The sequence below is a fragment of the Gossypium raimondii genome, chromosome 9 (genome assembly GCF_025698545.1).
Source record: "Gossypium raimondii isolate GPD5lz chromosome 9, ASM2569854v1, whole genome shotgun sequence".
NCBI classification, from domain to species: Eukaryota; Viridiplantae; Streptophyta; class Magnoliopsida; order Malvales; family Malvaceae; genus Gossypium; species Gossypium raimondii.
Window position 1 is genome coordinate 1,603,772 of NC_068573.1, and position 17,983 is coordinate 1,621,754.

Sequence of the window (17,983 nt, forward strand, 5' to 3'; positions counted from 1 at the left end):
TTTGTGGGGGGTTTGATGATGAAAGTAAAGAATATGTCTTTTCTCTCATAACAAGAAAACACAAGCTTAATTCCAACACCTTTATTCAAAAAGGTGGAATATATGCCTTTCTTTCTCCTTTTCCTCAACATTAACACCAATTTTGTACAAAATCTTAACTTTTCTTGGATCTGGAAATTTAACTTTTTTTTTTATAGACTTACTTGTGTTAAAAGTTATATTTTTATTAAAAAAATCAAAAAAATTAGTTTTTTAGATCAAAGAGCAAACTGATCATTTTGTTAAAAATTTCATCAATTTTTATTGTTAAAAATCAATCTTTGTACGCTAGAATGAGGTACATGTGGCACGTCATGTGTAACTGTCTGACTATTCTATTAACCATACTAGTTTTTAACAGTAGAAATAGATAAAAATTTTAACAGAAAGGACTTGTTTGCTCTTTTAAGTTAACATCCAGGGTCTGACTTCTAGTATAGAGACATCTATGGTACTTTTACCTAAAATAAATAAACTCTAATCGAAGGAGTAATCCCCATTTTACCCCTTTCACTTAGACTTGTGCATGGCTCGAAGGTCTGCCTGAAAAATAGGAGGGTTTGGGAAAAAAAAAAGGCCCGTTTAAAAAACGGGTTAGGCATCGGGTAAGGCTTTTTTGGCTTGAATTTGTAAAAAGGAAACAAAATTATGTTGTTTTCTCACTATTTTGCTGCTTTTTTTTGTTATTTTCTTTCTATTTTGTTGTCATTTCATTACTATTTTACTACTATTTTGTTTTATTGTTTGGATATTGTATAACTCTTATTTTATTGTTAATTTTGCTACTATTTTAAGGCATTTGCTTGTTAAGTTGCACCTATATTAGTGTTATTTAAGTATAAAGATTTTTTTAAATTTATTTTTAATTTGTTGAGAAACATTTATTTTAATGTTTTTAGTGTTTTTGATGTATTCTATTTTAAAAACAAATTATATAAAAAATTTAACACGGGTGGGTCGGACCGGGCCCAAGTTTTCCCATTTTTATTCACAAACAAATTCAGAATTAATTCAACTTAGGTCCAGTTCAACGCATTATTCTTCAAATGAATACATTTATATCTCTACCCGTAGAGTTAATTGCTCCTATAGCCAAGGCTAACCCATCTTCCTAATTGGAATTGTAAACGACATAATAATCCTTCTAAATATTTGAATTAAATGCTCACTTTGATTCTTTTACGGGACTACGAACTTGTTTAGATTATTTACTGAAGTAAGTTGTCTTTTTCACAATGTAATCGTTCTTGCAGTGCCACTTATCATCAGTTTGAACTTAGACAATCAATGAACTAATATTTGCTTATCATAATTTTACTATGCATGCAAAACATGAAAGACAGAAACAAAAAAAAAACATAATGGTGAAATGTGAAATCAATTTTATTTATTTATTTATTCATTGTTCAAATAAATAGAAAACTGTGACATGATTACTATAATATGTGCACATTTTCCAACACACAAACGGTCCCGTTTAAAACCCAATCTCTTAGACTAAATTTTCTCTCATGTAATTTTACAGAACACTAGAATTTAGAGAATAGAAGGATGAGAGAAGCTTTTCTGTTGTTGTGTTCTATGAAAAATGAGGAGAATGACCTCCTATTTATATTGTTTTCTGAAGGGGCAAAACAGTAAATTTGCAGTCAATTTCCTAAAAAATCTCAATAGTCAAATTCTGATACTATTAAATCATAATCGTTTAAAAGTTAAATTCTGATTTTTTCAAATCGTAACCATTAAATTTTTTTTTCAATTTCTTTGCATTACCAATAGGTAGCATGTTGTCGTAAAAGAGAGTTAAATAGTTGATGACAATAGCATGGCCCTAGGAAATTATTTGATCTCTTGAAGGAAAGATTAATCTTGAATTCATGGTTGAAGTTGATGCTTTGTTGGAGACTAATTTTGAAGTAATTTTATATCCTCCAAAGGATTTGTCTCCTCTAAGGGATTAATTTTGTTTCCCCTCAAGGAGTAATTTTGAAACAAACCCTTTTATTTGGGCGAGAGTGATATAAATATTGAAAAGTTAGAGTTGGTATAGCATAATTTTTAAAAAAAAATAGACTTTTATTATGATATTTAAAGTAATAAACCTGATTAAATAAATACATGTGATTAAAAAACTAGAAGTTGATTATGATGAAATTACTATACTAGGGGCACTAATCCTAACAATCTTCCCCTTGCCATAGTGAATTAAATGAGTCATATTTTGCATCTCCATACCCTTAACATGTTTCTCCAAAACTAAGCCATTGCAACTTGACACGAGGCTCATCCTCAATATACTCTAGGGAAAATTGCTACTTGAACTTAGTTTGGAACTCCACTCACATCTCGATATTGGTGCCACCACGCTTTTCATTTATGCACCTATGATAGCACCACAAAATAATGATATTTGGCAAATACATAGAATCAACATTTACTTTAGCATCATCAATCTTAATATCCACAGTACAAAAGTATTATTCCATTCCCAAAAGAAAATTATTCACATCTCTTGCGGACCTAATCCCCTTGAACTCTTTCGACTTAAGGACACCAATATTGTGTTTAGTGTCATGACTAACATCTCGTTACCCACAACTGCTTTACATAGAATGTGCTTTTCATTGAGCTCTTCCATCTCTTTCTTCAAAGCCTGTACCATAACTTGAGAGCATTATTTTGCTAGGTTAGCATGGCCACAATGGAATTGAAATCCCCTTTCATCTCATCCACATTGGCATTGAGAGCCTCTTGCATATGTTCCTTAACCTTATCTCTCACAGAGTCTTGCTCTACAATGCGACTCTCAATCACCTCGACATTTTCCTTCACATCACCTATGGGATTTTCAAATTTAAAACTTTAAGTGGTGATTCACTTCAAAAATTTACCTAAGAAAGTTTGAACCCTCAAATTTGATAATTTCAAAAAAGATTCTCTAAGCCATTGATGTTATAAAACAGCTAAGTGAAACCAGCAAAAGAAGAAAAGCTTAAGAAAGTTTTTTACAGTAAATGCTCTCAATTTGATTTCTTAAATCTAAATGATACAAGATCTAAAATGAAATAGGAACGACGTCTATTTATAGTTGAGTTCCTCTACTTCTAATGACATAATTGATTTACATCAACAACTCAAATTCAAACCATCTACAAAATAGAATCCTAAAAAAATTTTAAACTCTCTATTATCTTATATTTAGGATAATAAATTAACCTTAATAAAATATAAATTATTGAAATGTTTACAATTTCACCAAATTTCAAATGGATAAACTTTGAATTTTCTAAGCACTGGGCTAGTCTTAATGGATCAAAGTAAGCCCAAATCATAAGAGCAATTTAGGTCATTAATATGAACTATTGTGCATGATTTAGGGTGAGTTTGGATAGGCGGTGCATTTAGCTGCGGTTAGTGTAAAAACAGTGGTGGCAGTGAGATTAGATACTGTAGCGTGAGACAAAAAGTAAGCTAAACGCACCACACCGCACCTAATCGCCCATTTAAACCCACCCTTAATGACACATTTACATCATGTCAGTGTGCCACCAAGAAATATTTTTATAATTGTACGGAGCACAACCACCACGTTTAAAAACAAAAAGCAAGAATATTATTGGATGGAGAATTATTTTTCTTACAAAATTAAATGATAGGCATGTAGTTTCTCATTTACCAAGCTTGATTAAAGCCTATGTTTTACCTGAGAAAGCTAGCTCTCCCTTTTACAGTAGTTTTCCCTCTATGCCATTGCAAAAGGATCTATTACTTTCAAAGCTTCTCAATCATTGGCTAATACATCCTTGTCATGCCATACTGAACAGTTCCAAACTTCCCACGAGTAGTGGCAGCTGCTGCAGTAACACCTACTCCACCATAATGAGATTTTGCCTGCAACAAGTTTGTATCAATGGTATTTCTGTCATCACCAGCTTCCACCTTCTTCACTCTGGTCATGAAAAATGGGTTCGTATCAATGTTGATAGCTATATCTGGTGCAAATTTCCCAGTGCTGGATTTGTAATAAGAAATTGCAGGGTGGACTGCCTGGGGTGGAAGAACTGCGCTTCTTAAGAATGTTCTTGGATCATATGCATCTTTCGTGATTGTTCCGTTCACATAAGGCACAACCAGACCGACTACCTTCCCTGGTTTGGCTAAACACAGAATATTTCATTTAAGTACCACATAAATACGGGGGAAAATGAAAAGAAATAGCGGTAAAAGTACCATGAAGACTCCTGTACTAGGAGTTAGATTACATTTTACCCCCTTTACTCAAAACATGGACAAGTTAGTCCTTGTACATTAGATTGAAGAGCAAACTGATCTTTCTTGTTAAAAATTCCATCCATTTCTAATGTTAAAAACTGGCGCAGCTAATAGAATAACCAGATAATTACACATGACTTTTTGTTAAAAGTTCATCCATTTCTAGTATTAAAATTTGGCGTGGTTGATGAAATAACCAGACAGTAACACTTGGGGTACCACATGTACCTCATTCTAACCTACAAGGACCAGTATTCAACAGTAGAAATGAATAGAATTTTTAACAGAAGGATTAGTTTGCTCTTTGATCTAATACAAGAACTAATTTACCAATTTTTTTAATAGAGGGGGCAAAATGCAATCTTACTACTAATACAAGAATCTCTATAGTACTTTTACCAAGAAACTAGGATAATCTGAAATAAAGAAAAATACCCAGTGGGATTCTTTGTTGTGCCTGCAAGGTTCTTGATAAATGTAGAGGAATAGCTTCAGTTTCCCTGGACGTGTTGATGGATGCCTCATCTACATTTTGCTTATCTTTCAAGGAATTGATGCTTTGCTGCTCTTTGGGGGCTATTGTTTTAGAATGTACAATTGTTGACCTGCAAAGTCATTGGTTTACAGTGCCAACCATCAAATTGAAGCAGAAGATAATGCTGTCCTACCAAGATCCTACATTCCTCTACTTTTTCCCAACTAAAAAAAAAGGGGTAAATTACCCCATCAGTCACTCTAAATAGGAGTCATTTTTATTTTAGTCACTCCAAAATTTTTTTTTGTTAATTTAGTCATCCAAAAAAGAAATTGATCAAATTAGTCACTCCACTGTTGAACGGTAATGGAATGCTGATGGTGCATTTCCACGTTAGGCACTCTAAATACGGGTTGTTCCTATTTTAGTCACCCAAAACAATACATGAAAAAGCACCGTTAGTTTTTCCGTTACCATTTAGTGGTGAAGTGACTAATTTGATCAATTTCATTTTTAGAGTGACCAAGTTAACAAAAAAAAAAATTGGGATGACCAAAATAAGAACGACCACTATTTAGAGAGATTAACAGGGTAGTTTACCCAAAAAAATACTGTTTAGTTGAAGGTGACCTAACATATTAGTGGTGAGGAAATTGAGGTTCTGTAAGACTTGAAGAGCAAGAAGCTACCATCATCCAACACTCAAAAGAACAAAAAGAAAAGGAAAAAGACAGACAAGAAAAATCAATCCTGCTATTAGAGATGGTAAGAACAATCCAGAGAAAGCAAAGAAATCACAGTGAGATATTATAAAGAGATGCCATTTGAACATTAACAAGGAATCAATTGAAAGTTAAAAACTTTGGATTTAATATCAGAAGAAAAACTATATCCCAAACTAATCCATGATGTTCTAATTGTGCTCATGAGCATGCAACCATGCAAAGACCAATGTTTACAAGAATATTGTTCCCTACCTGAAAGTTTATAGAATAACTTTATCTTATTCACTTGTTCATGTACAATAATTGAGTTGCAAGATCTCATTTCAGCCTCTGAGCTCTTCAACTATCTAGCTGAAAATGAATTTCCCCGCATGTTGTGTACTAATACATAGTTAGTAGCTTTAGCTGTGTTTTCCGTTTCAAATTCAAAAACTCAACATATCATTATGAGATTAATAGGGGCTTTTGGAATGAAAGAGAAACCTAAAATAAAATTATATGATAATAATAGGTACTAATAGCATTAAGAGTTTGATTCTTCACCTTCATGCTCAATAGTGCTAAGAGACATAAAGAGGCTTTTTTTTTTCTTCTTTTTACGTAGTTATTTTACCCTTTAATGATGCATAAGAATATGAGAATTATATTATCTACAATTCTCCATTTTATTTAGCTTGAGTTTTTTAGATGATTTTACTGTTTTCTATTTGATTTTTTTTTTCTTGGTAGAAATTTTATTTGTTAATTTACAGCATGCTCTTGCCCTAAACACAATGTGTGTGCATATATATATTTGCCAAAAACCCTTGCACTGACAAGGACAGGTTTTATCAAACTAAACTGATTTTCACACATAACTTACATATAAAGAGAAGGAACACTGCTTTAGTATCAGTTATACATACCAATTGTCTATATAGTATATGAAGCATACAATACAGCACAACTGCAAAGTCATAAACAAAACATGGTAATAACAAATTGAAAGTAAAAGTAATACATCTATGTCTACCTGGGAAGAGAGACATGCTTTCTTTCGAGTGGAATAACTGGGCCACTTTTACCACTATTTTCCTCAAGATGTGCAAATTGCTTCCTGAATAGGTCAACCGCGCTGCATATATATATATATATATATTATAAATAAACAGCAGCAGAGTGATTACCAATGAATCTTGGTTAAGACTAGAAATGCAACAAAAACACTACATAAAACCTTGGATAGAGAAAGCTTGTCCTCTCAGTTCCATTCTTATAGTCTTTGAGCAGCTCAGGATGATATTCTAGTATCTCGCAGAATATTAGCTCCCGTATATCCTCCTTCGTGACCCTTCGCCTCTCAAATTCGAACTCCATCTTTGTAATTGGTTGACAAGAAGGCTCCCTCTCAACTTTAGCCAGTCCCTTAAAGTAAGGATCAGCAAGAGCCTAAATTATACCAAATCAAAAGATGTTATTGTTCTAAACTTGCAAAACAGATGCTCAGAGAAAATTAAAATACTATATGCTGTATGATAACATACCTCTTCTGCATTTGGCCGGAATTTTGGATCAAAGGCAAGCAACCTTTGCAGCAGACGTAAGGCCAAGGGATCTACATTTGGAAATTTTTGTTCAAATGGAACCGGTAGCTTTTTTGTCATGCTTGTTAAGTATCTTCTTGCCTTCTCATTTCGAACCTGAGAATGACAAGAAAAAGAAGTTAAAAGCAGTCATGTCTTATGATCCGAAACCGCTCACAAGTCTTAATATGCCTACCCGAGAGATGGTATCTAATGAAGGCGTACCAAGCAAATCAGTCATCAAATCCAGTTGGTGGACAACATTTTTCCCAGGAAAAAGTGGTTTCCCACTCAATACCTCCGCAAAGATGCACCCTATACTCCATATGTCAATTGCAGGTGTGTACTGCATTAACTTGAAATAATAAGAACAGGAACCAGAAATTTGACAATGAACGGAAAAGCCATCATGCAGTATCCGTTTGAAGTAATTAGAACATGAAGAATAAATTGGAAAGTGAAAATAAATCCAATCATGGAAGATCCATTTCAAGGAACAAGAACATGAATGAGAAATTGCATAATGAATAGAAAACCCTCCTAACCACTTAATTTGGCACGTTATTATCACGGGATAGGATTTACAAGATGAAGGATACATCCGCAACATAACTCAGAAGCTAAGTTTGCTATTAAGACTAACTTTTAATAATTTTTAAATCTATATATTTGAAATTCACAGAACCATGTGGAATAATTATATGGGCAAATTTAGGACTTTCTATAAGAAGAAGGAATTTCCACTTAAATCTCCACTAGAGATCTGAATCTCCACTTGGGTCTGTTAGACACAGGTATGTTTATATTTTTCTAAGCGTTCCCATCCGTTTGGAGGGTCATATCCCCAACCCATGTCCAAATATGCCTTACATAGGTGTCGAGCACAAAACTTCAAGAAAAATGAAGAGATCGGAAGAACATAACCTTATTGTGTAAACTAACAATACCATTGTTTCAATTAAAACATTTGAATCCATTAGAATCAACGGTATGGAATTGAAAATCACTGGGGTTCAAGCAAAAATATTCTTAGAGTTCAGTAAAATTCATAAATTTCTAATAAATTGCTAAGTAGCCGCATCCCATGAAATACCTATCAACCTAATAGTTCTCCTACAAACATTTCTAGCCACACTTTTAAATTTAAAAGCTTTAACCAATGAAAGAGACAAGCAGATAAGATATGGATAAGAAACTGAATAACTTAAAAGTGTATGCACCGGAGAATGGCCTAGGCTATGCTTTACTAAATAAAATGCAACCTAGATCAAGATGATACCTTTATCCAATATATCTCATAAAAGAGAATAAATACATCACATGAATTTAGTTTTTAGCATTCTGAATTTTAACAGCCATACATAGAGGCCCCTTTACCTTAGAGAAAAAGGATCCACAGAGCTCTGGAGCTCTATACCATCTTGTAGCAACATAATCCTGTAAATGTACCACAAATATGTCTAGAAATAAGTTCTTATTATTGTCATAGACGTAAAGAACAGTTAAAACATGAAAACATGAAAACATCAAAGGTTAGTTCTTCTAAACGTCATACCGTCCAGAATATCGTTGTTGGTGTATCATTGAATGCAACTCTAGCTAAACCAAAATCACATATCTTAAGTTTGCAGTTTGCATTGGCCAAAATATTCTTTGGTTTTAAATCTCGATGGTAGACATTAGCTGAAACCAAATAGGGAAAATATCAGATCCAGGATTCTGTGGTATACAAATATAATTACCCTGCCCACAACAAAAGACATAGAGGGTGACGTGGAAAGAAAAAAGGAAAAGAATAACAAAGAAGAATAGCAACCATACTTAAGCATAACGCATGCTACAAGATGCAGTTGTGACCAAAGATGATTACAATTGAAAAGGCTGAAAATTAAAATCTAACTGTCTAAGACTTCAAAATAATTGAACAAGGCAAAATATTTATGTGTAGAGCTGTTATGACATGCACCATAGCAGCAAGCAACACAAGCGCCTTGCTCCTTTCAAGTGGGGTGCATTACAAGACATGTCTAATACCTAACACTCCTAGGCACTCTCTTTTTTTTTTCTCTGTGTGCGCACACACATGAAGAAATAGGCAGGAAAAGGGCCCGCTTGATTGATGTTCTTTTTATTTTTTTCATTAATTGTAACTTTACTAGCAAGAATGGGGATAGTATTAGACTCACCACTTCTCAATATTTGAGCAGCAAAAGAAAAAAAAATTTGAAATGTTATATAGGATAAACTTGACCATTTAGACATGGCAATGCTGGACAGAAGATGAACTTAACATGGAAACAATAAGGCTTAACTATTAAAGACCCTTGAACTAGTTGACTTTTATTAAATAAGCCCTTATACTTTCATTGTACCTATATGAGTCCTTATCCTTTAATTGGTACTTGCTTTTCGCCCTTATTTTAAATGACATGTTGATTTGTGTTAAAAGTTTATTTAGAAAGAAATTAAAGGTTAAGGGCATATTAGGGTAAAAGTTAAAAAGATTTAAGGGTTTATTTGGTTACAAAATTAGAGGTTAAGGGCTTATTATGGTGTAATGAACATATAAGGGCTTTAAGGGCTTATTTACAATTTTAGTGAAAAGAAAACACTAAAATACAATAAAAATACATGACGTGATACTAAAATGAAACACGAACACAACACAAATACAAGAACATTTCAAAATCTATATAACACAAATTATTAACCTGAAAAAGTTATATAAATATGAAATACCTTAGGACACTAGAAAATACATGAAGACAACATGAAAACATGAATTGCTAGGTCTAAACTGCTGTCATAATTATATCATCTCTTAAGCTTATTTGCTATATACACATATACGCACAAAAACATATACATATATATATATTGCACCTTCACTCAGGCCAGCACTTTTTTTATGACTTGCGCCTCAAGCAATATTAAGGGTACTAGGGTTCTAGTCCCTAGACTGCACCTTGAGCCAATGAGAACAGTTTTGATAAGACGTGTTTACCATATATTACGGCATAATGAAAGGAGTCAATATAGAGTGACAATTACCAGTATGGATATACTTCAAAGCACGAAGTAGCTGGTAAAGAAAAAACTGGTAGTGTTCTCTAGTCAAGTCGTCATTAGCTTTAATAACTTTATGAAGATCTGACTCCATGAGCTCGAAAACAACATAAATATCTTTGAAGTCCCTTTGTGAAGGAGGCAACATAATGTGTTTGATCTCTACAATATCAGGATGCCGAAGAAGTCTAAGCAGCTTTATCTCACGAAGAATTCGAGCAGCATCAGAAAGATGCTCAAAAATATCATGTATTTTCTTTATCGCCACTTTCTGACCAGTATGTGTGTCGATCGCTGAGCACACAACTCCATAACTGCCTTTTCCTATAACTTCTTGAATCTTATATCTATTGGCATCACCATATTCTGAGAAAAATTCCATCTCCGTTGAACTCTGTGGCGCAAAAATGCAGGTTAAGACAAGATTGCCAAGCATATTTTCTTCAACAACTGCAGCGGCATGTAGCTCGATATAGCATGACCTCATACATGTCCACAGGTTTATACACCTTAAGCCATTCGTATTCATTACTAATGAAAGTACTCCATTTAATTGAAAACAAAGATCAACAACAAATAGAAAAGGACAAAAAGATGAAAAAAAAAAAACACAGAAATGGCATCAATAAAACAATCCATGTTAAATTCATCAGTATATAACAGAGTGCAACCAAAACAAAAACCAAAATGATTCCCAACAGTCAGCACTTCTAATAACATCATGAAGACTTTTAAATTCATAAGCTAAACAATTATCTCCAAAACTGCAGAGGCAAAAACTAATCTTCAATATGGAAAACAAAAATTCATAATTGAGCAGATAATAATATTATTCCTTTATAACTAAGCAAAGTTTCAGATTACCAACTTAGCAAACAGGTTAGGAAAGAAGACAACTTTATTGGGTTAAAGTAACTTTCATTATATAATATAGTTACATATATATATATATATAATCAAGTATCTACCGCAGACAACATTAACTAATCATTAGCAACGGGTGCTCTATGAAAAAGAAAAAGTAATCGACTGATCATTAAATGTGTCGCATTCCTATGAGCAGGGATCAAATCCCAAAGGGATGAGATGAACAACACCATGCCATATCTAAAAAATCAAAGCACAAAAAAGGATAAAGCTAAGGAAATCAAATCCCCATATTTCATGTTCTTACCAAACAACCCAACATCATCACTCGCAGCTGAATTTCAATGAAAAAAATAATTAATCATCAATCAATCAATCAATCAATCAGATAAAGGATGTTGAAAATAAACTCCAGAAGGATTAAAAAAGTCAGTCATTGAAAAGAAAAAAAAAACCCACCTTTTTTCGATGGACTTGCTGCATTTCGTTAAAAAAAGTATCTCAACAGAGAATTTAAACAAAAAAAAAAAAAGATAAATAAACAAAGTGAAAAAAATTAAGAAATCAACCACATTTGCCCCATTGGCCTCGACTTGCAATCATAAGTCCATAATCCCATCCATTTCTCCAACACAATAAAATCCAAACCAAATCCTTCACACACAATTTCCTTTAGTACAACAATTTCAATTTAGCTTACTATTCAAAAGTGGCTCTCAAAAACCATTCTTTGATAATTCAGTCTTAACAACTCTCCTACCGTTTTTCTCCCTTTCCCTTCAAGTTTTCAAAATCTAAACCAAAAACCCAAATTTCCCCTCCCTTTTTATCCCTTCACGTCTTCAATCTAAATAACAATACAAATAAGAGGAGGTGAAATGTGTGATATTAAGAAGGTAAGAGAGTCGAAGCTGCAAGAACTGAAAACCGAGAGAGAGGAGAGAGGAAGCGAAAGAGAGCAGAAAGGAAAAAGAGATAAAGTAATATTTAGTCCCTGAACTTGTCATATTTCCTACTTTGGTCTCTAAAATTTCTTTAGTCTTTATTGATTTCGGAATTTTGGCAAAATTTTTTTAATTTGGTCCCGAACTTGAATTCTTTATTCTATATTGAGTCGATGTTATAAGATTGTTAGCAGCTTAACGAATTGGGTATATTTCACATAGGGTCATCCAACTTTAAAATTTTTAAATTTTAAGTACTTAAATAAAAAATTACAATTTAAACACTCAGGTTGCATAAATGGATGGTTTTAATTACTCCATTAAAATAGTAGACGAAATCTATAGTGAAATTATTTCTAACATTTTGATTTTGTAAAATAAAAAAATTATCATTTTAATTCCCAATCTTTGTTACCTTCAAAAAATTTAGGTTTAACCATAAAAATTAAAAAATTCCTCATAATTAATTCACTCATTTCTGCTTATAAATTAAAATAGGGGACAAGCCCCTTTTCTTTTCTTCAATTTTTTTATTTAAATGAGGAAGAAGATGATATGGAAGAAGCGCAAATGGTGCCGCCGCGTGTGATTTTAGGAAGGAGAATCGCCGGGAAAAAGGCGTTTTCCGTTTGTACCGGCAATGGAAGCGATTCGGGTCATGTTGGGAAATCGATTCTTAGAATGACTGGATTCTTCTTTTGATTTTCATTTCAGAATTTTGACAGAAAAGATTGGGACTAAAATGATATATTTTTTCTTAAATTATGTGGGAAATAAGAAATAATTACCGGTTACAATCATCTGTGTAATTAATTATACAAATTTTAAAAATAAAATGTTAAATTGTAAACAAAATTTCAAAATTAATATGAGCAGAATAAGGCGAAGAAAAGAAAATTGAAGGATGAAGTTGAAACATTGTGAAATTGAGGGGTTATGTATGTATGCAGCTTAATTCCAAAACATGAATCTAGGGGTATATGGAGTGGGCTGTTGCTTTTCCAAATCAACTCTGGTGTAGAATTTACAAAACAGACCCGAGCTCAAAAGTCTGTTCATGTCGATTCGAACTCTAATAATTTAAGTCCAAAAACAATTTAATCTCGTAATGATTTGAGTTTAAAAAAATTTGAGCCCGAAAATATCTGAATTTAAAAAATCTGAGCTCTAAATAATTCAAACCTGAGCTAGGGGCAAATTATTACAGTGGCCTAGGGGACCTTCTCCCCAAAAACAAGAAAATTGAATTTTTTTTTATTTTAATTAAACCTCCTCAAATTTTTAAAAATTCTCATTATACCTCTTAATTTTATTTTTGAAAATTTTAAATAAGTTTTCTTAAAATTTAATCTCATAAAAATTTAATTAGGCCCTAATTTTTAAAAAAATTCATTAAACTCCTAAAATTTTTATTTTTTATATTTTATTAGGCCCCAAAACAAATTGATCTAAAACTCGAAAATGTTCGAATTTATAATGAAACATAACCTAATAATTAATATAATTATCTGACAATTTTGAAATAAAATAAATAATTAATATAAAATATTTTTAATATAATGATTATATGTGTATAATAAATATACGAAGTATTCAACTATTTTTTTAAAATTAAATTTAATTATTGTATAAAATATATAATATAAAGATATAACATAATTTAATAATGTATTTAATAATGTGGTAATCATATTAAGTATAAAAGAACCCACCAATCGATATTAATGAAAATATCGAATTTGTATATATCCCTATGTCGAAATAGAGTACAAGGAGGAAGATACGGAGGACCGAGGAGGAAATCAAGGTGGTGAAATGGAGGTTGATTCACCTGTAAAGGATAAGAGCCGAAAAAAACATAAGAGGACAGATAATTGAGAAGATAAGTGCTCAGAGTAATTTTAGGGTGCTAATAGGTCGATCCCCTGTTCATAGTTTTTCAGGGTATTTATAGGAAAGGTCTCCTCGTCAATTGAAAAAAATCTGGTTCGAAAACGGTTTTCTTATACAGTTGAAAAATAAAATTTTAAAAATCGAGCCGATTTGTGATATTTATAACAATAAACTTTTCTCAAATATACATGTGCTTTGATCGAGACGTATCCTTGTCGTTCTCAACTTTCAACCGAACGACATTTTCCGCTATTCTCATACCACGAATTGCTTCGAGTATGGGCACGAACTGCTTCCAGTATAGGCTCGAACAATTTTAAATCAAACACAGAACCAAACAAATTTTCTTACTTTCAGTAGGAAAGTAAATCTCTCTCTTATAGAAACCTGTAGAATTGTTATTCTTGAAAAATAGAATTTATACTTAAAAATAAATTCTCACTATTTTCGGGGAGAATAAAAATATCTCAAAGTTGTGTGTAACTTATTTTATTTTTAACCCTACCGGTGCCATCTATTTATAGGGAGAGAAGTGAAGCCCTAGTTAAATTAGTAGAATGTATTTAATGCCTATTTAATAGAAAAACAATCTCCTAGTTGAACTAGGAGAAAAAGGGCCTAATAGGGTGCGCTTCCCCTCATATGTCTTATGATGGGGATCAAACCTATTTTATATTGGGTTCAATTATACGTGCTTCTTGAACTTTTAACTTAACACTTTATAATTTAATCCAACATAGTGCATGTTTTCTATTTCTCAAAATAGACATTATTTATTAAATTAATTTAAAATAATTAATTTTTAATTAAATAATTTTCTCAACCCGATTCTAATTTCGTTAAAACAATGACAATTTTATCGTAAAAATCTATGAGAAAATATATTTAATTTCTACATTCAAACCGATTTCATAATAACCAATTAATTTAATTCAATTTCTGAATTTTAATTATTTAATTAAATAATAATTCAAAATTTTAAATCAATTCTTAAGTCATTTCCATACTAGTTGAGAAACCAGCTTTTCGCCTATTAATTATAAACTCATTTAGTTACGAAGTCATTTCACTGTAGTATTGTGACTGAGCTCTCCCTAATGACATGCCATTACAAAAGCTACTTGACAGTGCTTATCTAATGATCTTGTTATAAGTGTATTACCCTCATAGGATATCTTTAATCTCTTTGGGATAAATCTGTTCTCCCAATATGATCCTATTTTAACCATTACGTCTTCCTTCATGAAAAGTCAATTACTATCAAATAATAATTAAGTCAATCATCACAAAGACAAATGACCCATGGCCACGTTACTTTTCATCTATCATATAATGTCAATGAGAGGATATCATTTACTCATGTCTTGGGTTATAAATTCCACTATTTTGAATAATGCCACATACTGCAGAAGTTATATACCAAACGCACTAGCTTTTTGTTCCTTATATATTTGAACTCAGGTTTTTACTTACATTAAAGTATACGAGTCACACATACATAGTCCATCATCCACTTAGGATTAAAGTATGTCACACTATGAACATCACAAGTGAATAAATCCATAAATGGATTTAGGATCTATTCTACTTGGGTCTTATCTGATGTACTATTAGTTCAGTCAGTACATCTATGTCTCTATCTTCTGGGAGTCATCCACTCCGATGCCCAAGATAAAACATCTCCCTAATTGGACTTGATAGACGACATATTAGTCTTTTAGTCAGTTTTCTCATTTCTGAATAGACTAAGGGCATGTTTAGGTTCATTTACTAATATAAATGGTCTTTCTGTATTACGATCCGACAACGTAATACTGCTCAATATTAGTTAAACATTAGAAAACTAATGAGCTAATATTTGCTTCCATTTTGCTTTACATGCAAAAATCATTGATGACAATATACAAAAGATATTAATGTAATTCATGAATAATTTTATTAACCAATATGTTCAAAAAATTATAAGTTTACATAGATGAAAATACTATTTAGGGCACCAGATCCAATATTGTCCACTAGCATGATATGACTAGATAATCATCTAGTCTCGTTAAATGTGTAATGGATAATCATAGGAACCTACCTTTGAATTATATTAATATGAGATAGTTAAGCCTAAATAGACTCATTGTTTATCTTGGAAGTGTGTTCCCATCAGGATAGCATTCACCTCTGAGCCCATGTGGTAGGTCCCGTTTGAAGTGGGATGGGTGGTCTTGGAAGTCAATGCAAAGTCAACGATGACTTTTTAGCTTGCCACGTGTCTTTTCAATAGAGCTATATAAAAATAGAACCCTAGTCGAGCGCGAGGTAATAAAGTGGCCTTCCGTTAGACATGCTTTGAGGGTCCTTAAAGGCTTATCCACTCAAAGAAAATGAAGCAACATCAAATAATTGTCATAAATGCAACATTCTTTTGGGGAATAGTGGTCATGATTAGGGGTATCTAACATTATTTAAGTGGTCAAATGCTATTGGTCATGACCTTAAGCCTTCAAAACGATGCGTTTATGAAGAAAAATTGAAAAGTCTATAAATTCTTCTTTTTCTTTGCTTGAGACTACTGTATTGTTTCAAAATTGTAACATCTCCACTTAAAAAAAAATAGAAGAAGAATATTTATGGTAGAAGTCCTTGAATAAGTGATCTATAAATAAATAATAATATAAGAAATTGTGATCATTTTTAAAAAAAATGGACATGAAAACACGAAGATTATTAGTAGGAGTACGTGGTTAAGTTAAAAATTCAAGATCGAGTTTAGGGATTAAATTGAATAAGTTAGAAAAGTATAGAGACTAAAGTGCAATTCTCCTATTTTATTTTGATGGAAATGACTTAATGGCAATTTTATCATTACTTAAAAAATCAAAAGTTTCATGATGGTTTTAAATGATATTTTCATTAAATAATAATTATTTAATATTTTATTTAAAATAATAATTTATTAAATATTTTATATATATATATATATATATAAAGAGAGAAATATGAATTCTTTCTCATCTTTCTCACAAAAGTTTGGAGAAAAAAAGAAAACCCTTTTCATCATTTTCCTTCAATTTCAAGCTTAAGGTATGATTTTTTTCAATTTTTTATAGATTTTGAATCTTTGAAGCTTGCTTTACATATATACCAATAGTTTTTATTTTATCAAGTATTTTGGAAGTTGCTATTAAAGGACATTGATGGAAGCCTAGAAAATTTAAGTGAAATAGATATATTTTTGGATAGGAAATTATTAGAAGATGAGTTCTAACTTGTTAAAAGTGTGAAAAAGAAATAAAAATGGATGAAAAGTTTATTTGGTATATTTGTCCATGTTAAATGGGAAGTAGAGAACATTGACTACTTTGTGTAATATTGGTGCTAAATGATAGCTTGTGGAGCAATGAGTAGTCTGGTGAAGAAGGAATTGGAAACAGATAATCGAGTCGAAAGATATGCAAATTTTGGACTAGAAAACTTAAGTTGTCAATATGAATAATCATGCATATTTAAGTTTGTTTTTATTAGTTTTAGTTTTAGAATGGATAAATGATGTTGTTTCGTATTGAATTACTCTTATTGTAACTAAAACGAAGCGAACATCTTGAAGGAGAAAGGCAAAGAAAAGGAGTAAAGCGATTAAAACTTCGGTTTGTGGTAATATCTTATTTTCATTACACAAAGCTTTAGAATATTTAATTTAAGATGACTAGTTATATTTATTTTATTTTTATGAGTTTTGGATGAGCTTGAATAATTTAGTTAATATTTATAAAATTATATTTCGAGATGAATACTATGTTTTTCATAAGACTAAATTAGTGAATTCATGGTTATGATTCGATTTGAGTATTATGATTTTAGATGATTGAGCAAGAAAATATTTAATATGTTTCAAATTGGAAGCCTATTTTACATTAGGCGATATGTGATTTGAATATGAAACAAAATTGAAATGAGAATTATATGAAAATAGAATTGAAATGGATCATGAAATTTGGTTTTTACCCCATTTCACTAAGTTAGACTAAATCATATATAGTTGTTATGTCATAGAGTCTTTATGTCAGAGAATTTAGATCTCCCCAATTCCCAGAGGGTCGAGGAAGAAAAGGTCAAGTCGGTCAGTTGTTATTGTTGTTAGCACCAATT

The 17,983-nt window shown here is 31.7% G+C and overlaps 1 protein-coding gene across 4 annotated transcripts; it reads right to left on the reverse strand.

The window, feature by feature from the left end:
• Nucleotides 1–3,629: 3,629 nt before the first annotated feature.
• Nucleotides 3,630–11,967, reverse strand: LOC105798083 (mitogen-activated protein kinase 20). 4 transcript variants are annotated; one of them, XM_012627985.2, is made up of 11 exons: nt 11,466–11,965; nt 11,314–11,340; nt 10,125–10,533; nt 8,629–8,756; nt 8,451–8,510; nt 7,270–7,419; nt 7,035–7,190; nt 6,728–6,939; nt 6,524–6,625; nt 4,747–4,916; nt 3,630–4,196 (listed from the first exon to the last, which is right to left on the reverse strand). In XM_012627985.2, the coding sequence occupies exons 1-11, from the start codon at nt 11,487–11,489 to the stop codon at nt 3,832–3,834; spliced, it is 1,803 nt and encodes a 600-aa protein (XP_012483439.1). In that variant the 5' UTR covers nt 11,490–11,965; the 3' UTR covers nt 3,630–3,831. The 4 variants fall into 4 exon arrangements, with proteins under 4 accessions (XP_012483439.1, XP_012483440.1, XP_012483437.1 ...); XM_012627986.2 differs by lacking the exon at nt 11,314–11,340; XM_012627983.2 differs by having other exon boundaries at nt 3,630–4,187; nt 10,125–11,967.
• Nucleotides 11,968–17,983: the final 6,016 nt, after the last annotated feature.